This window comes from Talpa europaea, assembly GCF_964194135.1.
Source record: "Talpa europaea genome assembly, chromosome: 15".
NCBI classification, from domain to species: domain Eukaryota; kingdom Metazoa; phylum Chordata; class Mammalia; order Eulipotyphla; family Talpidae; genus Talpa; species Talpa europaea.
This window is the reverse complement of record NC_140083.1, coordinates 81,806,469-81,834,446: the sequence shown is the minus strand read 5'-3', so window position 1 is coordinate 81,834,446 and position 27,978 is coordinate 81,806,469. Positions and strand designations below refer to the sequence as shown.

The 27,978-nt window shown below is 52.3% G+C and overlaps 2 protein-coding genes across 6 annotated transcripts; one reads left to right on the top strand and one right to left on the bottom strand.

Moving 5' to 3' along the window:
* Positions 1-94: 94 nt before the first annotated feature.
* Positions 95-9,130, top strand: PMEL (premelanosome protein; the record flags this gene model as incomplete). 2 transcript variants are annotated; one of them, XM_084255262.1, is made up of 11 exons in its annotated part: positions 95-170; positions 2,676-2,786; positions 2,917-3,063; positions 4,043-4,177; positions 4,554-4,715; positions 4,962-5,666; positions 7,521-7,631; positions 7,840-7,924; positions 8,034-8,239; positions 8,336-8,423; positions 8,989-9,130. In XM_084255262.1, 11 exons carry the CDS (start codon positions 95-97, stop codon positions 9,128-9,130), a joined length of 1,968 nt encoding a protein of 655 aa, XP_084111388.1. The 2 variants fall into 2 exon arrangements, with proteins under 2 accessions (XP_084111388.1, XP_084111389.1); XM_084255263.1 differs by lacking the exons at positions 2,676-2,786; positions 2,917-3,063.
* A 467-nt stretch (positions 9,131-9,597) lies between these two features.
* DGKA (diacylglycerol kinase alpha) lies at positions 9,598-24,802 on the bottom strand (the record flags this gene model as incomplete). 4 transcript variants are annotated; one of them, XM_084255160.1, is made up of 24 exons in its annotated part: positions 9,598-9,684; positions 9,942-10,002; positions 10,184-10,304; positions 10,403-10,601; positions 10,909-10,999; positions 11,238-11,302; positions 11,534-11,694; positions 12,444-12,533; positions 12,629-12,714; positions 13,859-13,933; positions 14,056-14,129; positions 14,370-14,453; positions 14,648-14,746; positions 14,928-15,047; positions 15,141-15,229; positions 16,076-16,190; positions 16,303-16,422; positions 16,607-16,681; positions 17,033-17,082; positions 17,497-17,571; positions 17,827-17,959; positions 18,265-18,338; positions 19,030-19,163; positions 24,553-24,802. In XM_084255160.1, the coding sequence occupies 23 exons, from the start codon at positions 19,091-19,093 to the stop codon at positions 9,598-9,600; spliced, it is 2,208 nt and encodes a 735-aa protein (XP_084111286.1). The 4 variants fall into 4 exon arrangements, with proteins under 4 accessions (XP_084111286.1, XP_084111287.1, XP_084111288.1 ...); XM_084255161.1 differs by lacking the exon at positions 24,553-24,802 and adding an exon at positions 19,604-19,645 and having other exon boundaries at positions 19,030-19,159; XM_084255162.1 differs by lacking the exon at positions 24,553-24,802 and having other exon boundaries at positions 16,607-16,657; positions 19,030-19,093.
* Between the last annotated feature and the right edge of the window lie 3,176 nt (positions 24,803-27,978).

Below are 27,978 nucleotides of genomic sequence, written 5' to 3'. Positions count from 1 at the left end.
AGGGGGAAGGGCTATGCAAATGAGCACCCCTTCCTTATATAGGGTCTTGTCCCAGGCCACCCCAGGGCCTTTGGTTGCTGAAGGGAAGAGCAGGATGGATCTGGTGCTGAGAAAATGCTTTCTGTATGTATCTGTGATGGGTGCTCTTCTGGCTCTGGGGGCCACAGAAGGTGAGTGTTGTGTGTGTGGACTTGAACAGTGAGAATTTGGGGTTGAACACCTGCTCCAGTTTTCCCCCTCCTAACCGGAGATAGCAGCAGTACTTCAGCTTTCTCTCACCCGTTTGTTTTATTGAGGATGTGGGTGCCTGGGCTCACTTGCGACATAGAGATTTGGCATTGAACCTAGAAATAATCCTATTCACCTGGCAATAATCCTATCTGCCTGGAAGGGCGGGTGAAGGATGATGGGTCTTTGTAGTTGTAATTCTGACCCCCGGCCCCGGGGCAGTGAACTGGAGTGGGGACTCTGAAGGAGTGAAATGAATGGGGGACTCTTTTAAGACTGTGTCTCGGGCACTTGGGATAGTATTTAAAGTGGGAAGTAAGAGAAGATGGAATAAAATAAGAAGGTCACGGAGGTACCACCTACCCTCTCTGGGAAAGGGATGGGTGAACACAGCCCTGGTCTTTTGTTCTGGAACTGGAAGCCACAGGCAGAGGGGTCTCAGCTGAGGATCACATGAAAGGGCTCTGGGGGATTGGGGCCTCGTGATAAGAGCAAGGGTTGGTTCTTTGAGGCCTCGTGATAAGAGCAAGGGTTGGTTCTTTGAGGAGAGAGGGCTGGGAGTGGAGAAAGAATGGGGCATCTTATGATTCTCTCTCGTTAGTGGTGAGATGCTCAGTTAATGACCCAGACTCTACCCCAGCGGAATCAACTAGGTCTCCAGTGCACATTAGCAATGGAGTGAGGAGTTTCTGCTGCGCTGAAACATACACATCATATGCCAGGTCTCCTTTTCTCTCCCAAGATCCCTAGTCTCAGACTTCTAGGAAGTTTTTGAGCTGAATTTCCTCATTCATGCTGCAATTTCAATGTTTTGTCTTGTTTTTTTGGTTCCTTAATGTATTCTGGAAATAATCTCTTCATATTTGTCCACCTGAGGCTCTTTAAAGATTGTGCTTACTTTTTGGATCCTTCATTTAAAAATTGTAAGACAGGGCCTCCCTGGTGGCACAAGGAGTTGAGTCTCAACACTATGAAGCTATCTGTTGCCACTGCAGCATGAGTTCAATCCCCAGCCAGAGAGCTGACCCAGCAGATTTCGCTTGTCTCACCCGCTGCTCCCACACACAGCAGTCTATTTCAGTCAATCCACCTGTTCTTGGCCCCCACTCTGTCTCTGGTGAATCCTCTCGCCCCCAAAACCTCTGGCCTACACCCCAGCTCTTGTATGCATAAATAAATAAATCCTTAAAATTAAATAAAATAAAAATCATAAGACATTCATGAAATTTCACATAGACCAGGTTTAATGATTTTTCTAGTGTGAAATGACATTGTACTTATTCAAGAAAGTTTTTTTTTTGTACAGAAACACACTGAATTTGTAGGTTTAAAACAATAAGATATCTGGGATTTGCTTTTAAATGCTTTAGCCAAAAACCAAGTAGACAACAAAGCAAATGTGGCAAAATGTTGATAATTGCCGGATCTGAGTGAGCACATATGCAAACTTCTTTCAGACCTCGCTCATGGTCAGTTATAATCACTGTCCTTCTGTTCCCACCCGCAAACTTTGTCTGCCTCTGATCCGTCTTCCCCACTGCTTGCCATAGCAATCTTTCTGAAACACAAATCTGATCCTATTCAAAAAGCTTCTGAAGGATGAATTTTGTGGTATGTGACTTATAACTCAGTAAAACAAAATCTTCTGAGGTGACCCTGCTTATAGGATAAAAGTCAGTGCCTATGTCTGGCACTCAAGCCTCCAATCCACCTGGGCCTCATTAACCAATCTGCCGGTGCCCTGTCATACCATGTGTTCCTGTCTCCCTGCATCTGCTCATGCAGGGCTTCTGCCCGGAGTGGCTTCTCCCCGAGGCCGAATCCTCACTGAGGTCTTTCCCAACCTGCTCAAGTAAAACTAGTGTTCAGTCTGTCATTTTGTTGTGCTTCATGCATAGCTGCTGCAGCTTATATTATTATTTTTTTAAAGATTTATTTATTTATTTATTTATTTATTTATTTATTTATTTATACAAGCACTGGGTACAGTCAGAAGCGTGGGAGGGTGAGAGAATTCACCAGAGCCAGAGCAGGGAGCAGAGCAGGCAGAAGGACCGAAGTACACTGCTGAGGGGAGCAGCGGGCGGCAGGAGAGGTCTGCGCACCATGTGGGACCCTCGCCGGTGGCCAGGGATTGAACCGGCGCTGCAGAGGCTGCGGGCAGCTTCGCAACCCAGCACTCAACCGCTGCGCCACTGGGGAGGCCCTGCTGCGGCTTATATTAAACAGGACCTGGCTTTCATGTCTATTTCCTGTACTTGAATTCCTTCAGGTCATCTGAAGGACATCCTTGTGCCTAGCATAGTGCTTGGTATAGAGTACGCCATAGATTTAAATGTACCTTGAATGTGAAAATGAGCAGGGCAGCATGGGGTAGTGTTATCCCCTGAGCAGGGACTCAACTAAGGATCCTAGAGGGGCCCCCCCTTATGGATTTTTCCTTTTAGGGTCCAGAGACCATGACTGGCTTGGTGTCTCGAGGCAGCTCAGAACGAACACCTGGAACAGGCAGCTGTATCCCGAGTGGACAGAAGCCCAGGGGCCTGACTGCTGGAGAGGTAGCAACTTTGCATTTTCTGGGGAGGACATGGCGGGAATGGGATGGGGAGAGGAGCAAAAACTGGGCTGGGGAAAGGCTATGGGGAGGGGACGCCCAGGAGTCCTGGTTAATGCAGCTGCCCGTCCCAGGTGGCCAGGTGTCCCTGAAGGTCAGTAACGACGGGCCTACGCTGGTCGGAGCAATGGCCTCCTTCTCTATCGTCCTGAACTTCCCTGAAAGCCAAAAGGTGCTGCCAGATGGGCAGGTCATTTGGGCCAACAACACCGTCGTCAACGGTGAGTCCTCCTGCACTCGAGGCCTTCGTTCCTAGGCTCAGGTTCCCTGGTAACTTCACGGGCTCAGGGGTGCCTCGTTCCCTCTCCGTGTTGTTTTTTTTTTTCCCCTTAATTATATACATAATACATATGCATTGTAGAAAAATTAGAAAACACAGCTTAAGCAGAAAGGAAAGAACATCTGGTTCCTCACACAGGGGAACAGCAGAATCCAATACAACTAGGCCCAGGACGGACTTGGTTCTAAACCTGTTGCTAGTATGAGACCCCCGCCAAGGTACTTGATTGCTCTGGGCAGTCATCTCCTCCTTTCTGAATGGGAATGATGCCTCCCTTGGGAGAGCTCTGAGGATTAAATGTGACAATATATAAAGAGTTGAGCACAATACCTGCGCTAGCCCATAGTGAAGACTCAGCATTTGCTGGCGCTGTTGTTGTTTTTATTCCACTCAATGAGAAAATCACTCTAAACATTTTGATATATAGTCTTCCAGTCTCTCTCCTGGACAAGTACATGTACGGGAGCCTCTAATTATAATTCCCAGTCCCCCCAAGACCACTCTAAATGGGTTACACTAGGGGGAATATACTTTCTAGACAAGGAAAGATGGGAAAGATGTTAGGGGTTTTGGTGAATAGAAAGGAATGTCAGGGCCTCCCCGGTGGCTCAGGGGTTAAGTCCCAGCACTATGAAGCTATCATTAGCCACTGCGGCTTGAGTCTGATCCCCAGCCAGGGAGCTACCCACAGGGCGCAGCAGACCTCTCCTGTCTCCCCGCTGCTCCCCTCAGCAGAGTATTTCAGTAAATCTGCCTGTTCTGCTCCCTACTCTGTCTCTGGGGAATCCTCTCATCCCCCCACCTGTGGCCCCAGACCCCAATTCTTGTGTGTATAAAAAAAAAAAAGCACTTTAATTAAAAAAAAAAAAGGAAAGAAAAGAAGGAATGCCAGACTTTAACAGTGACTCTCTACATTTCAGGAAGTCAGGTATGGGGAGGACAGCCGGTGTACCCCCAGGAACCTGGTGGTACCTGCCTTTTCCCTGACGGGGGAGCCTGCCCATCTGGCCCTTGGTCTCAGAGAAGACGCTTTGTTTATGTCTGGAAGACTTGGGGTGAGGGATTCCCTTCTTTGGTCTGTCACCCTTACTTGGAGTCACTTCTTCCCACCTGAACCCCTTTCTTTCTGGCCCCACCCCTTAAAGTCAGCGTCGCTTCCTAATCTTCATTCCCTCCATAGCTCCTTTCATAGCACCTTGCCCTCTGCCCTATTACAGTTCTTTCAGGGAGCCCGTTCCCCATCACAGTTCCACCCCATGGGCTACCACACTGGGAGTCCTGTCCCGCCCACCACAGGGCAACCTTCCGGATAACCTCTGCTTAACCATCCTTAATCTACCTTCTGACCTTCCCTCTCTGGTGCCCTGCCTCTATCCCTGCTGCTCCGTCCCCTCTGAGAACCCCACCTGCTTCTCTTTCCAAAAACCTCAGGCCAATACTGGCAAGTTCTGGGCGGCCCAGCGTCGGGGCTAAGCATTGGGACGGGCGCAGCACTGCTGGGCACACACACCATGGAGGTGACTGTCTACCACCACCGGGGGCCGCAGAGCTACGTGCCTCTAGCACACGCCCTCTCAGCCTTCACCATCACTGGTAAGGACTGAGAAAGGGGCAAGGCCAGGCATAGGGGTGGCTTGCCGGACCCGAAAGGGGAAGCCCTGGAAGCAAAATGACGTGGTGTCTTCTTGAAAGGGCAGAACCAGGAAGACCTGGGCAGAGGAATGTGGGGCTTGGAGTCGGTGCAGAGCCAGTTGGTCAGCTTGGAGCTGGAGGGTGTGGCTGGGAAAGGAGAAGCCGTGGCTGAGGCCTGACTCTTGCCTTTTCTGGCTCTGGCCCCAGACCAGGTGCCCTTCTCTGTGAGCGTATCCCAGCTACGAGCCTTGAATGGAGGGGCCAAGCACTTCCTGAGAAACCAGCCTCTGACCTTTGCCCTCCAGCTCCATGATCCAAGTGACTATTTGGCTGGGGCTGACATCTCCTATACCTGGGACTTTGGAGACAGCACTGGAACCCTGATCTCCCGGGCACTTATAGTCACTCACACTTACCTGGAGCCTGGCCCCATCACTGCCCAAGTGGTGCTGCAGGCTGCCATTCCTCTCGCCTCCTGTGGTTCCTCTCCAGTCCCAGGCACCACAGATGGTCGTGTGTCAACTGCAGAGGCCCCTGGCACCACAGCCGGGCAAGTGCCTACTGCAGAAGTTGTAGGTACTACAACTGCAGAACCCTCTGGAACCACAGCTTCACAGGTACCAGCCACAGAGGTCACAGGCACTACCTTTGTTCAGGTGCCAACTACAGAGGGCATAGGTACTACACCTGAGCAGATGCCAACCTCAGAGGTCATAGGTACCACACTTGCAGAGATGCCAACTGCAGAGCCCACAGGTACAACAGCTGCAGTACCAACGGCAGAGCCCCCTGGAACCACAGTTGCACAGATAACAACTACAGAGTTGGTGGAGACCACAGCTGGTGAGATACCCACCCCTGAAACGGAGGGCCCAGACGTCAGCCCACTCGTGCCTACAGAAGGTACTACAGGTAAGAGGGCCAGTGTGGATGAGTTTCACTGAGGTAGGTTTTGTTATTAAAGAGCTGAAAGATTTACTCAGGTCCCAGATTTATCTAATCCTTTGCTTAGCACTGGAGTCCCCTCAGCATCTTCACTGGTTTTAAAATCCTTGACTCCTTCTTAGTGATGTGAAATAGAGCTGGGGTTCAGGGGGCCTCCCTGGTGGTGCAGGGGTTAAGTCTCAGCGCTATGAAGCAATCCACAGCCACTGCAGCCCGAGTCCGATCCCCGACCAGGGAGCTACCCACATGGCGCAGCAGACCTCTCCTGTCTCCCCGCTGTCTCTGGTGACTCCTCTCCTCTTATGCATCTCTGGCCTTGTATGCATAAATAAATAAATTAAATCTTAAAAAAAAAAGACCTGGAGTTCAGGAAACCAGGGTCTTCCCCTATGTCATGGGTAGAGAGCTGGTCGCTCTTCTACTTCTGAGGGGAGCTGTTCCCTGACACAAAGGCCAGGGAACAGTGTGATCACTTAAATAACACTTATATTCTCATTTTCGAGTGTAAATATATAGAAATATTTCCAGATTCTTGGATTCAGTTGACCTGGAATTATGTTAGGAATATGGAAAAAGGAGGAAGGAGCTAGTTGGGGGTTCTTCGATGAATTAACATTTGTCAAGTGTCTATTCCAGGCACTGGCACGGTGTGGGGTGTGATAAACATTGGGGTTTTTAAAAACTCCAATGCTACTCCTAGGTGTGAGACTCTGGGGCAGTCATTTTTCCCTACTGGGCCTCAGTTTCCTTTTTTTTTTTTTTTTTTAAGATTGATTTATGGGGCCTCCCCGGTGGCGCAGCGGTAGAGTGCTGGGTTGCGAAGCTGCCCGCGGCCTCTGTGGCGCCGGTTCGATCCCCAGCTGCTCCCTGGCCACCGGAGGAGGGTCCCACATGGCGCGCAGACCTCTCCTGCCACCCGCTGCTCCCCTCAGCAGTGTACTTCGGTCCTTCTGCCTGCTCTGCTCCCCGCTCTGGCTCTGGTGAATTCTCTCACCCTCCCGCGCTTCTGACTGTACCCAGTGCATGTATAAACAAAACAAACAAACAAATAAATAAAAAAACATGCCTCTATTAAAAAAAAAATCTTAAAAAAAAAAAAAAGATTGATTTATTTATGCATTCAAGAGCTGTGGTACAGGCCAGAGGTGCGGGGGCAAGAGGATTCACCAGAAGCAGAGTGGGGAACAGAACAGGCAGACTGACCGAAGTACACTGCTGAGGGGAGCAGTGCAGACAGGAGAGGTCTGCTGCGCCATGTGGGTCACCTCCCTGGCCAGGGATCAAACTCATGCTGCAGTGGCTACAGACAGCTTCATAGGCTGTGTCTTAACCCCTTGAGCCGCCAGGGATAGGCCTCAGTTTCCTTATCCGTAAAAGTGTTTTCCCTGGGCCTCCCCAGTGGCGCAACGGTTGAGCGCTGGGTTGTGAAGCTGCCCGCGGCCTCTGCGGCGCCGGTTCGATCCCCGGCTGCTCCCCGGCCACCGGAGGAGGGTCCCACACGGCACGCAGACCTCTCCTGCCGCCCGCTGCTCCCCTCAGCAGTGTCCTTCGGTCCTTCTGCCTGCTCTGCTCCCCGCTCTGGCTCTGGTGAATTCTCTCACCCTCCCGCGCTTCTGACTGTACCCAGTGCATGTATAAACAAAACAAACAAAACAAATAAATAAATAAAAAAAACATGCAAAAAAAAAAAAAAAGTGTTTTCCCTGCCCTTGTCTGATTCCAAGCTTAGACCGAGTGAGTACCTCTGTCTCTACCTGGAAAATGCCTCCTCAGCCTGTTTCCTGGTGAGTCATTTCTCTTGAATTTCCCTCTTCCTGCCAGGCTCCCAGAGCCCCCTGCTGGATGACACTGTAATTCTGGTGAAGCGACAAGCCCCCCTGGACTGTGTCCTGTACCGATATGGCTCCTTTTCCCTCACCCTGGACATTGTCCGTGAGTCTTGCCTACTTTGGCACCTGGTGGAGGGAGGTGTGTTCTGTCTGGGGTGTGAGTCACTCCCTAGAGGGACAAGAAGAATGCAAAATGCCAGGGTTTCCAGGTAAAGGCAGAGGGGTGGCCCTGAGGAAGCAGACCTAGGGCTTTTGTGGGCCTTTGGGGAAGCTTGGTAGAGGTATCAACATGAAATCTCCCAACTTTGCAGAGGGTATCGAGAATGCTGAGATTCTGCAGGCTGTGCCTTCCAGTGAAGGGGATGCATTTGAGCTGACCGTATCCTGCCAAGGCGGGTGAGTGTCGCCCTGGTTGCCCCGAGGACTCTTGGGTTGACTGCTGCCCTACTTCTGGGGCCCGCTGTTCCTTCCCCAATCCCCTGACATATGCTGACACCTCTCCCAGGTTGCCCAAGGAAGCCTGTATGGATATTTCATCTCCAGGATGCCAGCCCCCTGCTCAGCGGCTGTGTCAGTCTGTGCCACCCAATCCAGCCTGCCAGCTGGTTTTGCACCAGGTACTGAAGGGCGGCTCAGGGATCTACTGCCTCAACGTGTCTTTGGCTGATGCCAACAGTCTGGCAATGGTCAGCACCCAGCTTGTCATGCCTGGTAGGTACTTGAACAAGAGCAAAGATGAAAAGGAATAGGTAGAGGCTCTCTGGCAGGGCGCAGACACGGACTGAAGTTGTGGGGTTCTGCTCACAGGTCAAGAAGCAGGCATTGCGCAGGGTCCCCTGTTCATGGGCATCTTGCTGGTGTTGGTGGCTATGGTGCTTGCATCACTGATATATAGGTGAGTGCCCCCCCATCCAACACAGACCCCCGTACTCCTTTTGACCACTACCAGCTCTTCCTCAAAGGGAGAGCCCAGATTTGGAAGTTAAACAGGCTGGGACTGATGTCTTGTTAGTGGGACCTTGGAGAAGTAGCTTAAACTTACTGAGTCTCTGAAAAGCAGGAAAACAAATAGCTGCTCTGTGGGGCTGCTGATTAGAGACAGTGTGGATAAGGCACCTGGTTCTGAAACAAGAGTGCAATGAAACATGATATTGATGACTGCTGCTATTAGTAATAGAGAGTAGTGGTTGGGTGAACTGAGTTCTCTACCTGTCCGAGGGCAGACCCCCAGGCCTGGATGCCAACAGTCCTCAGAGACTCACCCAGTCCTCAGACAGTGAGAGGGGAAGAGACAGAGTTACCATAGAAATAAGAGGATGAACCCTGGACATGAGGAGAAGGGGAGAGAACTAGGGTGAAGGCCGAGTAAACTGGGATACTGGTGTGTCTTCTTCGGAGGGGCACACACAAGCTGTCCTTGTCCATTGCTAACCAGTTCCCCCTTCTCTTCCTAACATCAGGCGCAGACTCACGAAGCAGCGCTCAGCTGGTCCCTGTCCCCAGCTGCCCCACAGCAGCACCCACTGGCTGCGTCTGCCCCAGATCTTCCATTCCCGCCCCCCTGGTGAGAGCAGCCCCCTCCTCAGTGGGCAGCAGGTCTGAGAACTCTCAGGGGATGCCATTAACTTAGCTGGGGTTCCCCGCCATGCCTGTCCATCCTCAGTCTTCCCTTGGAAGCTACCATTACCTGAAATAAATACTCGAAACCCGGTGCAGTTTTTTCTTGCTTCTGAGAGAATCTGCCATTTAAGGAATAGACGTAGAAAGAAAGGAGTTGAACTACTTACTTAACAGATATCCAGGTGGAGGAAAAAGTTACTTTATTTAGATGAGGCACTTTCAATGTATGTGTTGGTGGGGTGTGTGTGTGTATGTGTGTGTGTGTTTGTGTGTGCAGCAAGCGCACATGTACATGGGGAATAGTGGAGGTGGTAATAAATACTGCGAGGGTGAAGGAATACTCCCCTGAGCTGGCAGGAGGGTGTGGCAGCAATGTACAGAGCCTAGGGAGTAGAGTCCACGGATGAAGAGGTGGGTTCGAGGCTGGCTCGGAGGCTGAGGATGTTCCCTCAGCATAAGAAGCCAAAGAAATTGGAGGAGCGAGGCTGGGATGGGCCCATGAGCATGGGCATCTGGTTCCTGTGGGTGATCTTGATCTGGAAGGGAAGGGGCATGTTCAGAAGCAGGACCTGGTGCCTGAGGGCTACAGTAGCAGAGATTTTAGGGAAAATCTGTGGGGCTCCTAGTGGGTTGCCAGGGTCCAGGGTTGCTAGGGGCCGAGAAATCAGAATCTGGGAGGAATGGTACACAGAGCAACTTCAGGCTCGGGAGGAAATAAAAAAGGTGGGGAGTGGGGATTTAGGATCCCTGGAGCCTGAGGATTGCATTTTAGGCAGGCACAGGCAATGCTTACCGTACAGGGCGACTGCATCCAGGGTTCGCCATCAATTTGCATGGGAAGGGTCTTTGTGGTGCTGCGGGAGACCAAGGCAAACAGGTGGAGAGTCCTTTACCGGCCCAAGACAGACTATTTCTTAGGCTGGCTTTGAGAGCCTGTTACTGAGGCAGCTCCAGTGCAGCCCCCTCCAACCATGCCCAGACCCCTGGTTCTGCTCTCCGGGACCCACTCCTCTTAGAGACCCGAGTTTTCCTTACTGGAAAGTGATCTCAGAGCACTTGGCCAACCGATGTCCCGCACTCTTGAGCTTGGTATAGATCTGGCCCATCTCAAGTGCACCTTCCAGCCCCACCACTTCCAGTCGTTTGTCGCCTAGGTCTGGGGCAGGAAGCAGGAGGATGGGTTTGGAAGAAGCACAGTGCGCCAAAGGACCGCACCTTCCCACCAGTCCCACCCCCCGGCGCTGCTCCTCTCACCTGGTACACAGGTTTTCAGGATGTCAGGGTCGGTGATGACTTTAGCGGTAGCGCCCAAGGCCTGGTTGATCCCATGTATGTCCCCTTGGGGTTTCTTGGTGTCACCCCAGAGGTTGGAGCCACCGTGCATGCTAGGGATGTTGAGCACTGCGATGCCTTCTAGGGACAAGCTGCTTAAATCCAGCGGTTTCCCGCAGATCTGAAGGGAAGAGAGCACCTAACACCTCAAGGCATAGGCAAGCAGGCAGGTGAACACTGCTGCCGCCACAGGACAAACTGGGAAGGCCGCGATTTGGAGGTTTGCAAGGCATGGAGGGAAACAGGGATCGTTGTAGCTTGAGAATTGAAAAGTCAGGATTGGAGAGCAAAGTACAGGTTTGCTCCCCTGCATATGGGCTAGGCAAGAGTTCACATGTGGGAATATGGACGTTCCCGAGTGTATCGTGAACAAAGAGCTGAGATCTAAGACGCCGAAGGGATGTAGGCTTGGGGCTCAGCACACCCACCTCAACTGTCAAAGCCTCCTCCAGCTTTTTGCACGTCGAGAAGATGGATTCCGATGTGGCAAACTCGAAGTACCAGAGCTTGTTCTTCATTCTGTCAGCCCCAACACAAAGCCCGCAGGGAGGGGCTGCATCACACAATGCAGGCAAGGGGGGTGGGCTGTGACAGGGAGGGCCTCGAACTCCAGACTTCAGTCCCACGGGGAGGAGGGTGGCTTTGGTTGAAGGGCTTCTTAGAGGTGTCGGTGCCCATGGAAGGGCCCTGTGTCAGACTCGATGGCAACCAGATCCCTGCAATGTCACTGCCCACATCTACCTCCCCTTCCCCTCACCTGCTATTGAACTTCTCAGGATATTTCTCTCGCATGATGTGGAATCGGTGAGCAATAGAGGCATCCTGGAGAGTTCAGGACATATACGATCAGAGGCCTGCCTCTTCTCAGCACAAAACTCTCTTTAGCTCCCTAGTTTGGGAGCAATTATGTCCCATGTTCTTTTTCTGCAACCTCCGGACCCACCCCCAATTTCCCTGTGTCACTGTTCCCTTAGCCTCCACCTTCCCCTTCTGCCCACCCTCTGCCTGTTTGATCCCACTGGTTCCCTCCACCCCAGCCCCTACTCCACTGACCACACCAATGGAGAAGTAGTTATTGATGATATGGAAGGGGACAGGGTCACTCTTTTCTTCAGTATTTTGCGGTATCACCTCCACAGACCATCGATCCATATGTACCACCTTACTCATCTCTAAATCCTTGAGGATCTTCCCCAAATTCTGGCCATCATATCCTAGGGAGAAGACAAGTCGGCACTGAGTCCTGGTTCCAGGGCTCTCAATGCCCAGCCCCACGTGTTATGAGAGATCTGCTGCCCTGGTTCTGCAGACCAAGGCTGGTTAGTGAAAGGGCGGGGTGCTTGGTCATGTCCCCCAAGAACCGGTCTCAAGGGGAGGTGAGCCCCTCGCTGACCCTTTTCTTCACATCATGCTGTCATGGAGGGTGAGCTTCCCAGTGTGTGTGTGCCTCTAACAGTAATGCCAGAGCTCATCTAGAAGATTGGAGAAAACAGCCAGGGAAATGCAAAATGCTAAAAAAAATGAGCGATGAGTGGAGAATACTTCTCTCTCTCACCATCCCTCTAATTCTACCAAATAGAGCACTGTAGGAAGAAATAGGGTCTAAACCGTGTGATACTGGCACAGCGAAAAGAATGAAAAGTTCAATAGTGGGCCTCCCGGTTATATAACCTTCCTTGTTTGCACATCCTCCTCCTTCCCTCCCCTATGTCCCTTGATTCTCTGAGGCCTAATTGTTGGCTGGGAGAAATATAAGACTATTTGTTTATAGAGAAGAGGACTGTCACCCTCGATACTTGTAGGTTCAGATGATGGTCCCTGCCTCTTCCAAAAGTCATTTTCTAGCCCCCACCCATCCGTGCCCCTCTTAGTCCCCAACCCTCTTTCTAGAGCAGATACCTAGATTCTCTCTTAAGTGTTTTTCCCTTCCACAAACCTGAGAAAACAATTTCTAATCACTTACCTCCTCCCCATCTTAGGCAACGAGCCAGATCGTTTCCCGTGCCCAGGGGCAACACAGCCACAGGAGGCAAAAAAGGCAAATTGGCTTTGTCTGGGGGGTGGAGCAGGTGAGGAGATGGAGAGAGGGGGTTGGTTCTGGAAGGCCACTGTCCCAGTGCCCTGCCTAGAGCCTCTCCCTGCACTGACCAATAGTTTCTAGAATCCAGCCTACTGTGCCATCTCCACCACACACCAAAATCCGGTAAGCAGGAATCTCTCTGAAGAATTTGAGCCTGAGACAAAAAGAGAGAGAAGATGAGGAATAACAACAGTACAGAGGCTGCCCAGCCCTTAGACAGGCGGACTACTTCTTGTCTCTCATTCCCTATGATACCCTTGTCCTTTGTCAAAAGATTTGAATTTCTATTAAAAGCAGAGAAAAAATACAATGGGAAAGTTATAGCCACTCCTCCATAGTAGGGAAAATGGCACCTTGATCCTTTTGTTACAGGGCAACCCATTCTAAAATGGGTTGCCTGACTGTGGGTCCTCGCCCGCGTCCTTAAAAGGGACTTACACTGCAGGGACACACAAAAGGTTAACAAAAGGTTTATTTACAAGGGAAGGGGAATGAGGAAATGTACAACCCAGGGAGAAAAAAGGCAGATAAATTCTTAAATGCACCCTACCCGTTCCACCGACCTGGAATCCCAAATGACCCGCCAAGACCAAACCTGTCTGGCTTAGAGTGTGAGCCAAGTGCCCAAGACTCCACTAACATGGCTGGTTTTATTTACAAACTGAGAAAATGACTGCTTAACTCCGCCCTTAGGTCCTTGCAACTTCCCTTTGGGAATCATGGGATTTGTAGTTCCCAGTGTCTTGATGCAGTGGGGGTGGCATCCACAAAGCCTGTATCGAGTTTGCTCAGGACAGCCTTTTCCCCTAACAATTTCAGGTTAGTAAAAAGATGAGGCAGAGGGCCTCCCGAGTGGGGCAAGGGGTTAAGTCTCAGCACTATCAAGCTATCACCAGCCACTGCAGCACAAGTTCGATCCCTGGCCAGTGAGGTGACCCACATGGCACAGCAGGCCTCTCCTGTCTCCCCGCTGCTCCCCTCAGCAGTGTATTTCAGTGGATCTGCCTGTTCTGCTCCCCACTCTGTTTCTGGTGGGTCCTCTCACTCCACCCCCACACCTCTGGCCTGTACCCCAGTTCTTGTATGCATAAATAAAGAAATCTTTAAAAAATAAAAAAGACGAGACAGAGAACTCATGGCGGGATACTTGATGACCCTAGGAAAAGCAGTATTCTGAATTCTGATTTCTTGGGGTCCCCTAGTCCTCCCCTCCAATGTGCATGTTTTCCTATTCTTTTCTAACATCCCAGACAGGCACACACACAAACACCGTGATACAGCCCGTGACCCACACTCACCCTAGTTCAGGACCGTCCTTAACGAGGTTGAATACCTGCCGGGGGTTTAGTAGATACTGGAATTTCCAAAGCACCCTGTGTGAGGGGGAAAAGGGAAGCAAGGGATGAAAAATCAGCACCCAACCCTCTTAATGTCCTCGTCAAGGTTTACCCCCTCCACACAGGGCCCGCCCTCTCCACAGTGTATCTCTTCTCACCTCTGTCCCTGCTTCCCACCACTCTTAGGGTTGACAAACACCAGAAGTGGGTGGGTATTAGAAACAGGATCAATCTGCATTGGGGGGAAAACAAGGAAGAGAAAAGCAGGATTTCATCAGTATCAAGCTGAGGCCCAGAGACAGGGGCAGAACCCTGGCATTCCTCCAACATGCTGTGTCCCTCTCCAATGAGGATGGAAGAGAGGGAAGGGGGTGTTTCTGGCACCGTTCCCCAGGTTTCCCATGGCATTCCCCCCCCCGTCGGGGCTCCATCCAAGAAAAAACACCCCCATCGTGAAGCCCAAGTGCCGTACCCGCATAGCCTCAAAGGTGCTCAAACCTAAATCATCCACCATCTTGTGGCCTGCTTTGTTACTTTTACGCTCCTGTCCAGAGGCCTAGGCAGGAAGAAAACAGCGGAAAGGAAAACTGGGCTGTGTGTGACTCCCCAAACAGATGAGTCCGACTTGAATCCCCAAAGTACAGGCTCTCGCTTCCAAATGGCTGTGTGTGTGTGTGTGTGTGTGTGTGTGTGTGTGTGAAAGTCAGGGAAGCTCTCGGGCCCCTTCCCGCTCACTGCCGAGGGGCTCACCAGTACGCTGGGAAAGATGGAAGACGGAGGCAGGATGTGATCCCGCAGCAGCCCACAGTCACACTCGGGGCCCACGGCTGAGAGGCAGTCGTCGTGGATCTAAAGACAAGACGGGCACAGAGAGATCACGGAGGGAATCTCCCCCCCTCCACTCGGGGTTCTGGAGCTGGAAAGGAAGTCCCTGGGAGCTGGGACAGCTGGCTGACAGGGACTGTCCTGGAATCTAGGCAGCTGAGGGGCTGGCGAGGACAGAGGCTGGAGGGACAGCGCCCCAACTGACCTCTAGGTGGCACCACACACAATGCAGCCCGGCCAGGCTATGGTAGATCCGGATCTTCTTCTGACAGCGGTCGCATCGCCCAGACTCACAGCCTCCTCGCACCCACACATGGGATTGCACCTTGAGGAGAGAGGCAATCTCTTGCCTGAGCGTGTCTGATTAGGGACTGGGGGAGGGCTGAGGGCAGCAGTGGGTGCTGGGAGGGTCACTCACACCAATGTCCTTCCGAGACTTGGCGTAGGTGCTGACTTCGCACGGCAGGGCCTTCATGGCACACTGGTCGTGAACGACGTACTTACAGACTGGGTGAGAGGGAAGAAGGTCAGAGCCTTAAATGCAGCCCCTCCCCCTATTTCCTCCTAAACTAAGGGCAAGGGAGGATCACTCACACTCACTGAAACAAAACAAAATATCTTGGGCCTCCCTGGTGGTGCAGGGGTTAAGTCTCAGCACTATGAAGCTATTTGCAGCCACTGTGGCATGAGTTCAATCCCCGGCCAGGGAGCTGACCCACAGGGTGCAGCAGACCTTGCTTGTTTCTCCCGCTGCTCCCCTCAGCAGTGTATTTCATAGATCCGCCTGTTGTGCTCCCCACTCTGTCTCTGGTGAATCCTCTCACACCCCCACCTCCACACCTCGGGCCTAGACCCCAGCTCTTACACGCACAAATAAAATAAATCTTAAAAAAATAAGAAAAACAAAAACATCTTGCTGTGAGGGTGTGGTAGAGAATGAAAGTTAGGGGTGGGAGCGCACCTCCAAGACCTGTGCCTTGTCCTCACTTTCCTCCCTAAAAGAGCGGCTGCTGCCGCAAGCCCACCCCACTCCATCCATGTGCCGGGAGCTGAGCTGGATGATGCATGGGAGGCCCAGATACAACAATACTCCTAATAACTAAGGACAATAGACTTAACAGTACGTGCATGCACTGTGCAAAGCACTTTTCTTGCACCGTCTTATTCAATACTCACAACTACCCCATTTTCAGTTGAGGATATTAACAACAAAACATTACGCGGCTTTCCCAAGGCCACAGGACGTGTCCGTGGCGGAACCCAGGACTCAAGTCCAGCCTGTCTAAGCTCAGAGAGCCATGACCCGCGGCTGACTGCTGCCTCTGCTCCCATCCTGCCAGGCCAGACACTCACTGTTGCAGCTCAGTCCTTGTTTGCCAAGACCAATGCTCGACTCGCACAGGTTACAGTAGACTGGTCGGGGGAACCTCCTGGGTCTCCACATGTGCTGCCCGTTGTCCTTCAGGGTCTGGGAGAGCAGAACATTTGTTAGGGGGTGTGTAAGCATTTCAGGAGGCAACCTCCGGTTAGCACAACCCATGGGGCTACCTTACCCATCCTCGGAGGTCTGTCCTACTCACCATCTCCACGCCCAGCAGTACCAGCAGTGGCACAGTGGTGGCCCCAGCCCGGAGCCACTCAGCCAGGGACACGGAGCCGCTGCCATCGTAGTCAATTTCTTTCATCATCTCCTGAAGAATCTGAGCAGAGAAGGGGGCAGGGATTTGGGGTTTGAGCAGCCTCCTGAATCTGATGCCTCTCCACTGCCCCAGAATACCCCACCCAGTTATCCTGGTCTGTGAGAACCAGGCTGCCCATCGGAGAGAGTGTAAGGCAGACGCACGACTCACCGAGGAGAAGGCATGAGAAGGGGCATGAACTCACCGGCCTCAGCTCAGACACATCCCAATCCAGGTATTCAGCCACTCGCATCATCTGCACAATGATTTTTTCGACTTCCTAGGGGCAAAGAGGGTCAGAGCCACAGCCATACCCCATCTCATACCCCATCTAAACTCTTCTCTAGAATTCAGGGTTCCTGGTTCCACCCTCAAACCCACCTCTCATTCTCAGGTGCCTCTGCCAAGGAAATGATTGTCTATGTGTGTTCCTACGTTTGCAAGGCAGCCCCCAATTCATGTCTCCAGCCTCCTCTTTTAGGGGTCAAGAACTTGGGACCTACTCCCAAGTTTAGTCCTAGAGGACTCAACTTCTCCCTCTGCGTCTTAAGATCCTGAAAGAGTTGGGATAGGAGGGCACAGACAAATGGACACACACTCCCTTGCCCAGCGAACGGGTCCCACAACTCACCGAGCTGTCCAGGATTCCATTTCTGTCCGTGTCGTACAGCTTGAAGGTGACTGTGGAGTGTTTTAGGGAGGCCAGGGTCAGTTTGTGAGGGATACGCAAAGAATTCATAGCACAAGACAGTAGAAACAAAGAGATAGGGAGAGACCTTTTGGCTGAAGAGCCCAGGGCTGGGGGCTGGGACTGAGAAAGGAAACAGACAGGGAAGGGAAACAGGCTTGGCTTCTGCCCTTGGTGCACCTGACAGGGGAGACAGCATACGTGTCCCACCTCCCAAGAGCATGTATTCCCAGGACGCCCACAGGAGACCAGACGTGGGTCCTGGGGTGACTGCCGTGCACAAGAAGTCTGGAGGAAAGGAGAAAATGGGCCCTTTCTCTCTCCCCCATCCCTCATGTTTTATGGCCCTGGGGAATAGCCCCTCTCTCCTCACTTTTCCTGCCCCTCCCCGTCCAGAGGCAACTCACATTCTAGCTTGTCTTCTGGCCGGCCCCCCTCCAGAAGGGAAAAGTAGCAGGAGACGTCACTGAGGCACACCACATCTGGTCACACGAAGGCAGCAGGTGTCAGCTGGGGGAACCCTCTACTCTGGCTCTTTGTTTGTTCCGCCTCTTCCCTTTCACCTTCCTCCCTCCAGCTCTGCACCAGCCTGACCACACCCCCCCCCCCCCCCCCCCCCCCCCCGCCCTCCACCTCTCTTTCCCAACACCCTGACCCGGGATTCGATTTAACTCTCATCCCCAAACATCTGACTTTCCTTCCAATGGCGCCCTCTGTTCTCACTTGCATGGCCATACCTTTTTCCACACTCTCTTCTAAGTTTTGGCCAGTCTGGAAGGACTGAAACAGTGCCAGGCTCAGGTGAGCGGGGACATTATCCGTTTCCAGATAGATTTTCAGGAATTGCTGGAATCCCTCGTACCCAATGGCCTATGATGAGAGTAAGCATTACTCTGGGGAGTTGGGGGCTAAATAATTAGGAGGAGTGAATACAGAGAGAGCGAGTGCTGAGAAGCAGCCAAAGCAGAGTGTGTCTCTTGGGCCAAGTCCTGAGTTAATAGCATCTCTTGCTTTGTCCTAAGGAAGAGCTGTAGGGACAATGGATGCTGAGGAGTCTAGAGGGAAGGTAGCAGGGGGCGCACCCAGAATAATCTCTGGAAATTGCGGATCTCCATGAAGTAGCAAAAATAATGGGAGGAGTTAGCCAAGGAGAGGATTTCCTAGCTGCCACTCACATCTCCTTGGAGATATTCAGCCATGTCGCCATCCTCAAATTGCTTTAGGACATCACTGACCTTTTGGGTAGAGTCTAGTGAAGACAGTGAAAGAGCATTATTAGTCTGGTTCTGCTCTCCCACCCCCCTGCCACAACCCCATTCAACACCCAACAGGAGAAAAGATCCGAGTGAAAAAGGAGAAAAGACATTACAAGAAGAAATACAGAGAGAAAAACATTTCAGGTCCTCCAAAGTGGGGTCCCTCCTCTCCAAGACCGGGAGGAGTCAGCCCAGAGTCAGAGAGAGTGGGGAGAGCTGAGACCCCTGGCATCTCCCCCTCGTCCTCTCCTCCTTTTTCTAGATAACGCATATTTCAGGAGCAGACAGGCTCAAGGCCACTGGGGAAACCAGGGTGGCGGGAAGGGAGGAAGGTGAGGAACTCGGGGGAGAGATTCTCCAGGACAAATTCTCAAAAATTGAAGGGTTGCAGGGGTGGTGCAGGGGTTAAAGTCTCAGTGCTATGAAGCTATGGCCAGCCACTTGGCACGAGCTGGATCTCCGGCCAGGGAGCTACCCACACGGCGCAGCAGACCCCTCCTGTCCCCCCCTGCTCCCCTCAGCAGTGGACTTCAGTAGATCTTCCTGTTCTGCTCCCCACTCTGCTGCTGGTGAATCCTCTCACACACACCCCTGCAGCTCCGGCCTGCACCCCAGCTCTTGTATGCATAAATAAATAAAACAAATCTTTGGGAAAAAAAAGGAAAGGCTGAGAGGAAGACTCACATTCCATGTATTTTTGCAGCTGGGCAAAATCACTGGGGCTTATCAGGCCCTTCTCCTTGGCCATCCTCCTCTTCTTCAGGGTGGTCACGAACACCGCCTGGCAGTAGTACCTGCAGCGCCGGGGCCTCCACTGGCTCTTGCTGATCTGGAGGAAGAAGAGGAGCTGCGGTGGGAGAAGCCAGCTGCTCTCTGTGTCTCTGCCCGTGCCCTCTGTTCATTCCCGTCTCCACTGCTTCCATCCTCTTAGTCTCTGCCCTCCCTAAGTCTTTCCTTCCTTGTCCCCCACCCTTCAGTCCCCAGGTCGTCTCCCCTGACAGCGCTGTCTGGCTCTGGCTCTGACCCAGCTCTATCCAACTCTCCCCCATTTCTGGGCCCTTCTCCAGCCCTCTGACTTCTCCCCAGTCGTCTCAGCTCGTCTCTGACCACCCTCCCCTCCCCTCGCCGCCCCGCACCTGCTCCCCCCGCCCCCCACTTCACGGGTCAGAGTGTGCCCGGCTCGGTCTCTACCTTTTGGACCGCCCACCCCCAGTCTCTGCGGGTCTCCCACTTCCCATCCTGCGGGCCGGGCCCTCACTGGTTTGGGCGCGGGCGCACGTCTCCCTGGCCACGACCCCATCTTGCTCCGCCTCCGGCCCCGGCCCCGGCCACCCACGCCCCGCAACGACCTCTTAGAGCTTCGGACGCGTGACACAGAACCAGCTCTGGCCAGGTGCCCGGCCCGGCCCGCCGGGCTCCGAAGGGGAAGGGCAGGGAGCGGCCAGCGGCTGCCTGCGGTCCCCCTGCAAGAGGGTGCGCGGAGTGCGGGTCTAGGACGCCAGGGTCTTCTCCCCCCCTGTTCCGTTGGCCGAGTTTAGGGAGGCCCCACTTTCGGTTAAGAGACCCAGAGCGCAAAAGGGAGCCACCGCGCGGTCATGCTGACCACCCGCCCAGGGGCCGGGGCTCGGAGGCATCTTGCCGGAGGGTCAGTGACAGCAGCAGCAGCAGCAGCGCCCTGGGATGGTTCAGCGGGGCTTGGGAGTAACCCAGAGCCAGGGGCAGTGATACCTAGTTCCATTCTTAGCTCTGCTACCTCTGTGTGACTTGGGCAGATTTCACCTGTGACATGGGAATGACAGGTACCTGTACCTCCCAGTTGTGAGACCGAGTTAAATAATATATTAAAATACCCAGGGCCTCCTCAGTGGCCCAAGGGGTTAAGCGCCACACTGTGAAGCGATCCGCAGCCTCTGCAGCACAAGTTCCATCCCTGGCCGGCCAGGGAGGTGACCCACATGGCGCAGCAGACCTCTACTGTCTCGCCCGCTGCTCCCCTCAGCAGTGTATTTCAGTAGGTCTGCCTGTTCTGCTCCCCACTCTGTCTCTGGTGAATCCTCTGCATCTCTGGCCTACACCCCAGTTCTTGTGTGCATAAATAAATAAATATATATTTTTAAAAAGTACCTAGCATAGCACCTACACATAAAAGGTTTACATTTCTATTATATTAACAATTAAAGTCAAATCCCACAAGAGAGGAAATTATTGGTTATAACCATTCTTCATTCTACAGATGATGAAACTGGAGCTCTAAGAGGTTGGGGTGTCCCAAGGCAACTGGTAAGTGGAAGAGCCAAAGGCAAAACTTGAACCCAAGCATCATGGGGTGGGGCCCCTGCTTATCTCTCTGTCCTCCTCTTGTTCCACACATTGTCTTCTCGTCTCACTGCCCTCTTTTCTGTTCTTCAAGCACACCTAGTCCTTCCTGTGCAGGGTCACAAGGAATACCACTCTTGGCAGAGCTGACTTCTTGTCCAAAGTGAAATGTCAGCTCCCCCAACAAATCGTTCCTGATCATTCCATCCTAAAGCATTCGCCCTCCTTTCTTCTTTTCCTTCATAGAATTTATCACAAGTGTAAATAATCTTGCTAATTTAATGTGCTTCTTTATTTTCTATCTTGTCCTAATAAAACGCAAGTTCCTCAAAGACAGGAATTCATCAGTCTTGTTCACCATTATATCTCCAATATCTAAAACAGCACCCAGCATGGAGTGGGTGTTACATATTGATTATACAAGTGATTGGGTAGTTAGGGAGTCATATTTTGGGAAGATTAATCTAGGACAGTTAAATGGGATGCCAGAGTATTAGGGAAATATGAGACCATTTGGAGCGCATCTAGTAGGTGCTGTGTTACTATTTGTTTAATGAATGAATGATGCTTAAAAAGCATTAATTGAGGTATGCCATTCGAGGCTCTGATCTCCTGCCTCCCGCTGCCCATTTATTTAGGGCTTATTGGGTCAGATTCAAGGAGATAATACCTATGAGGATTTCCTTTCTGATGGGCAAGAATCTTCCCTGTGATCTCTGCCTTTGGGATATCTCTGCTGCCCACCTTCCTTCCATAGTATAACTTTCCTGTGCTGGGAGCTTTCTGGGAACACTTAGAGTCTGGGGCACACATTCTGGAGAAAGGACTCCACCCATCTGATCCTTTTCAATGACTATAATCCAACTCTGCTGCCAACAAATCTAATGAATACATAATAGTCTTATGGCTAATGGGACCTGTATGGCTTAATTAGCCTCTCTGATTACCCCTGGGGATTCTTAGATGGCTCCAAAGTTCTAGGAAATGGAATTGGAGAAAGAAAGTGACAGAGCAAACAAGGGACAATAAACAGGAAAGAGGACCGGACACTTTTCTTTTAAGTATCTTTTCACAATGATGCTTCCTGGCCCCCAGGGTCTTAAACATAATATATCGTACAGTTTAAGAGAATGGTGGGCATGGATTAGAATTCTAGCTCTTGGGTGAGTTATTTCATCTCCCTAAACCTGTTTCCTCTTTGTTAAAATGGGTACCTAGAGAAATCAGTCACAAAGTGGGGATTAAATAAGATAATATCGCTCAGAAAACTGCAAGACACACGGGAAGAATTCAACAAAGATTCGCTATTATTGTTATTATATTATACAAGGGTGGCACCTAGAGAAACACATGCTGAGATCAAGAAAAATGGTGTCTTTGACCCAGAAAGGCATAAATTCTAGGAACTTCCAGCAACAGCGACGCCCAGTTAAAAGCCCCCTCCCCCGACACGTCATATCTCAAGCACGAGGACGCACACGTAGTATCACAGTCCTGCACTTTGCCTCTGGGAGGCTGGTGAGATGACTAGAACCTAAAGTGTTAGGGCCCAAGGGCATCCCTGGTCTGGGCCCTTGGACATAGGGCTCCTGGGATCTTTTCGACTGTCCTCCTGACTTCTCTCCTTGAAAGTTTGGCTACCCCACGTTGCTGAAAGGCAGCAAGCTGTAGGATTCTGGGGCCTTAAAGACCTGGAACACGTCCAATTTTGTCCTCAGCTCCATCCCAAGCCTGAGGCTATAACCTGGGCTAGTCCAGGCGGATGCTGGGGCTGGGAGGGTGGGGTCTGCTGCCCGCCGTGGCCTGCCAGCTATTTGTGAGTCACCAGTCTCTTTCTCCCTCTAGTTTCCCTGCCCACCCCGAAAACTTGGGGGAGAAAGTAAGAAGCTGACTTGGAGGCAGAGAATGCTAGAACATCATCTGAGCTGGGAGGCACCAACACTCATCGTTTAAGGAGGAGAAAATTGAGACCCAGAGAGAGAGCCAGCAACTCTCTCAAGGTCACAAGCAGACTCTAAACATTCCGTCCTCTGCTTTTCTCGCTCTTGTTTTAAACATCAAATACTAGAATTGCTGGTAACCAAGGGATAGACATGATTGCCAAAGCCAGTGCAAACATTTTCAATTTCCCTTTTCACTTCAACATTCTTGCTCACATTCCAAGTCATTTAAGTTTATCATTACTCAGGAGCCAGCGATGCCCCCCAGCATTCAGGCTGATGCAGCAAGGACCACAGGGGCCGGGCACTTCCCTTTGAGGACCCGCGCCTGATTCCCTGGGCTTCTGAATCCCTTAACCCACACCCGGGGCCTGCATCTTCCTTCCCTTTTCTAGGGCTAAGGGAAAGGTTTATTCTCCCCAGTCCATCACTGCTGCTAGTCAGTGGCCCCTAAAAGGGAATAATTTGGCTTGATGCCTCAAATTTGTTAAGCCTCCACAAACATGGCAGATGCCTGATTTGGGGGGTGGTGTTTGTGTATGTGGGGGGAGTGTCATTGTGCAGCACAGGAGGAAGTTGTGATGCTGGCATGTTAGGGGGATGTGTGGCGATAGGTTCTGAGCCTGAGGGGATGCCCAGCGAGATTTGCATCTCCTCGGTAAAGCCAATTTCCCCCACGTAAAGGTAAAAAGTGGGATTCAGACCCAGGTAGTTTCCAAACTTCCTGGTGACAGGTGTGGAGAGCACGGGGGTGGGGAGCTGGGGACTAGGAGGCCAAACAAGAGCCCTTCTCCACCCGTGCAGGCTGCGGAGGGTCCAGAAGGGACTTCCCGCCGACTCTGGGACCCCGGAGCCGGGCTGCACCGCGTCCGGGCGCGCGCGGGAGGGGTGCAGGGGGAGGCCCGGAGCGGGGGGCGCTGCCCTTGCAGCTCCGGCCCAGTCCTGCCGCCGCCTCCCGCGCCCCGGCGCAGACCTGCGAGCACCCGCTGCAGCTGTCACGCTTCCTCCTTCTCGGCCCAGCCGCCCTACCCCGGCCCTGGGGGCGGCCCCCCCGGCCCCCACCCCTCCTGCCCCCGCGGCGGCCGGGCCGGCGGCGGGGCTCGCGGGGTCTCTACCTTGCCTGCCGAGGGCGCGCGGTCGGAGCTGAGGCGCCGGCGCCGGAGCTGGAGCCCGAGCTGGGCTGGAGGGGACGGGCCGGGCAGGCGCGGCCGCCGCGGGGCCGCCCAGCTCCTGACGACACAGCCCCCGCCCCCCGCCCCCCGCCCCAGCCCGCCCGCGCCGGCGCCCGCGCCCCCGACGCCGCGAACTTGCCGGCTGAGAGGCCCCTGTTTCCAGCTCCCCCGGCCCTGACGCGCCCGGCCCCGGGATCGCGCGGGCGCTCGGGTCTGCGCCCCTTTCTCCACCGCCTGCGCCTCGCCCCACGTCGGGCTCCGCTCCGCTGCTGCCCTCGTTTACCTTCCTACTCACCCCCAGCCCGTGCCCGCGCTCCCGGGCCGGGAAGCCCAGACAGGGCGCCGAACCTCTGACGGAGCGCACGGCGGCTGCAGACCCAACCACCTCCCTGCCCTGTTACTTGCTGCCATCCAGGGACTTCCCAACTCGCTCCCGCGACCATTGGCTGAAGTCTTACTCAGGAGATCCCGCAGCTGCCGGAGTTCCAGAGATCCAAAAGGTCACACACCTCTCACACACAAACACACGCACCTTGCCGTGGGCTGCACGCTGCCTGACACGACTTGAGAGACACTGCCCACCCTTGTCTCCAAGGTTCCTCACCTCCCCAAAACCCAAACCACAGGATGTCTCCGACTTGTTTTCCCGACTCCGTGGACACCTCCTTGTCTCAAGACTCAGATCCTTCCCCTAATTCTGGGGTAGAGGTAGAGGTAGGTACAAAGAGCACGTTGGTCTGTGCCCACGCTTTCTCTATGCTCCAACCCTCCTACTTTACCTGTGGGCCTGGGCAGGTGGTGTAGAAGGTCCTGGCCAGAAGTAGGGGTGACAAGTGATCCTTTTAGCTCCTCCTGTCTGGAGTCTGTTATGCAGTTATTAAGGCTCTTGGGGAGGCATGGGTGGTGGTGAGGTTGATACAGCTAGGCAGAAAGGCAGAGGCCTAGGGACTTACTGGTACGAACTGGGGACCCAAGCATCCTGCTCCCTGGCCACGCCCCAACCCCATCTAACTCCCTCCTACCCTTCATTGAAGTAGGGCACAGTGACAAAGGTTTGAGTTTGGACTCTTCCTTCTTATACCTGGCAGTGGAACAAAGGGGGTGGGGAGAGCTCTGACTGGAAGGTTATCTGTGTGGGTGTATGATGTATGTATGCTCTATATGTACACAACTCACACACATAATATATACATACTTTGGTGGTGGTCGCAGAGAAGGAAGGATACAGGAGGCCCTCTAGTGGAAACAGGGATTCTAAGCAGTTCTTACTTTTTTTTTCCAAGAAAGGCTTGTTGGAAGACACCTCCATTTTAATAAAAACATGTAGTTGCTGAGTAATAGGGTTTTGAAGCATAATTGGTGCATCTGAACTGGAAATCTGCAGCAGGAATTGTCTTTCTGCTTCTATAGTCCCTCCAATTTTAAACATGCAAGGCCTTGCTACTCTTCATTTTTCATCTCTTATATGACCTCCTTAGTTATAATACGGTCAATACTGTTGAAGGTGTGGTATGCACCAGGTCCTGTACTTAGTTAACCAACACATTCAAAGACATAGCCCAGAGTGGCTGTGTGTGTGTGCACACACACACACACTCACCCACATGCATACACATGTCCATGCCACACCCAGGGACTCCCATTCTACGTCAGTGTATATAAACATACAACATAAGAACAAGTCCCCTAACCCCTCTTCCAGTCAGTTTTCTGCCCCTGAAACTCTCATCTGGGAATTCTGGAATGATGTTCATCTTTACAACACTCAGCTTTCTTTGTAAATACATACTCCTAGGGACATCATTCTATGTATGACCTGTTTCCCATTCCATCATCTTCAGATATATCCCTACAACAAGTTTAAGATGCTCTTTTTAAGATACTTTTTGAGATTTCAATGATGGTCAAGAGGTGATGTATCTAATAAGGAAGAAGTTAGACTCAGTCACATTCTAAGCTCCTTGTGTCTTCTTTATGATCTGTGTTCCATCATACCCTTAGTCAGTTATTGGTGGGGGTGGGGAGAAACAAAGGCCAAAAAACATCTAAGGAGGAGGCGTCTACTGCCTATGGTTCCAGGTGCTCATTTCTTTAATCAACCACATCATAAAAATCAGAAAGAAAGAAACCACAATGAACAAAGGGAAAGGAAAAAACAACAGCCTTTTTCTCCCCAGCCTCTTCTTTCTCCTCTTCCTCCTCAGGGTGGGGGGCCACATCCGGGGCTGAGTGCTGGGTCCCAGGCAGGTCTGCTAGGCAGACAATTGAGTTTCACTTCCTGTCAACCCCAGAACTGAGGCAGGATGTCCTGGGGTATGGTGGGGGACCTATACAGGTAGTCAGTAGGGGTTGCTTTAGAATCCCCTCTTGCAGAAAGTCCCATTGGACAGTCCACTAGGACTAGTACTCATCAGGTTGTGCAGTCAAGACCCAGACATCCCTTTAGTTTTCAGTCTTCATCCTATCATTAGTAAGAAGGCTAAAGAGGGCCTCCCTGGTGACGCAAGGGGTTAAGTTTCAGCACAATGAAGCTACTGCAGCAGAAGTTTGATCCCTGGCCAGGGAGCTGACCCACATGGCGCAGCTGACCTCTCCTGTTTCCTGGCTGCTCCCCTCAGCAGTGTATCTCAGTAGATCTGCCTGTTCTGCTCCCCACTCTGTACCTGGTAAATCTTCTCAAACTCCTGCACCCCTGGCCTACAACCCAGCTCTTGTTTGCATAAAGAAATAAATCTTGGGCCTCCCCGGTGGCGTAGCGGTTGAGCGCTGGGTTGTGAAGCTGCTCGCAGCCTTTGCAACGCCGGTTTTATCCCTGCCACCAGGTGAGGGTCCCACATGGCACGCAGACCTCTCCTGCCGCCCGCTGTTCCCTTCAGCAGTGTACTTCGTCAGTCTGCCTGCTCTGCCCTACTCTCTGCTCTGGCTCTGGTGAATTTGTAACAGGGTGGTCCCCAGGAAAGGGGGAGGTTCCAGGTTTCCTGCCCCACGTTGGGCACCAATCTGTGCCACCATAGATATGGTGGAATAAAAATTAAAAGGGGGGATTGTAACAGGGTGGCCCCCAGGAAAGGGGGAGGTTCCAGGTTTCCTGCCCCATCCAAGGGAGGGTGGAGCTGAGAGAGAGAAGAGGCTGCAGAGGAGACTGAGGAAGGAAGCAGGATGGAGCCAGAAGGAGACCTGGAGGAGGTGCATGGAGCCTAGAGACACGTGAAGAAACTGCGCTTGTCTTTTGGTCGTGGACTGGGTGACACAGATGTGGGTGAGACCCGTGGGGAGGTGACAATGGCAGCTTTTATTTTGATTTTGCTCTTTTCCTTCCGGGCTTGTCTGCTTGTTTCTGACCCTTTTCTGTGGGTCCCCACTGGAAGATGCTTTAGACTTGTGGCAGGCTTTGGTGCCTTGCTCTGGGCCAATCCCATTTGGATGGACCTTTACCCACGAGAGGATGGGTAACTTTGGGTGCTTGATTTAGAAAATAAATTCTTTGCCTTTTCTGTATTGTTTCCTATTGTATTAAAGTTCCTTCCCATTAAAGTCTCATATGTTTTGTATTGATGCGGCGGATGGCAGAACCCATTTAGGATAGGCAGGTTTGCAGGGTCTGGGCTGCCCCTCTCCCTGCCCTGTAACAAATTCTCTCACCCTCCCATGCTTCTGACTGTACCCAGTGCTTGTATAAATAAATAAAGAAAGAAAGAAAATGATTTTCCTTTTAAAAAAGAAAGAAATCTTAAATAAATCTTTACAAAAAAAAGGCTAAAGACAGAATGCTAGATCTGGCAGACAGAAAGAAGAGCATGGGTCAGAACACTTGGAATAACTGTGTTTGATGCAAATCAGTTCTTAAATGAATCTTTTTGAGACCTTCAGAGCTGAGCCTTTGGTGAAAGTCAGGGAGGTGGGGCATGGGAAGGGAGACAACCTGGAACCAGAGAAAACTTTCAACCTCCACTTCAAAGTCTTAGGAAGTTGCTGGTCAGCCATCGCTGCTTTGCTTTTAACTGCCGCACGCAGCTTGGTGCTGTAGTGGACACTAACGTTCTCCCGGGTTCCAGAGGTTATACAGGCACTAACGTTAGCCAAAACGGGGCATTTGGGGTAAGGTTAAAGAATCGATAAGGAACAGACCCGGGGGGCGGGGGAGTGGGGCCGGGCAAGACCGGGCAGAGCCAACACCTGAGGAGAGGAATCTGCGGTCGGCCCCT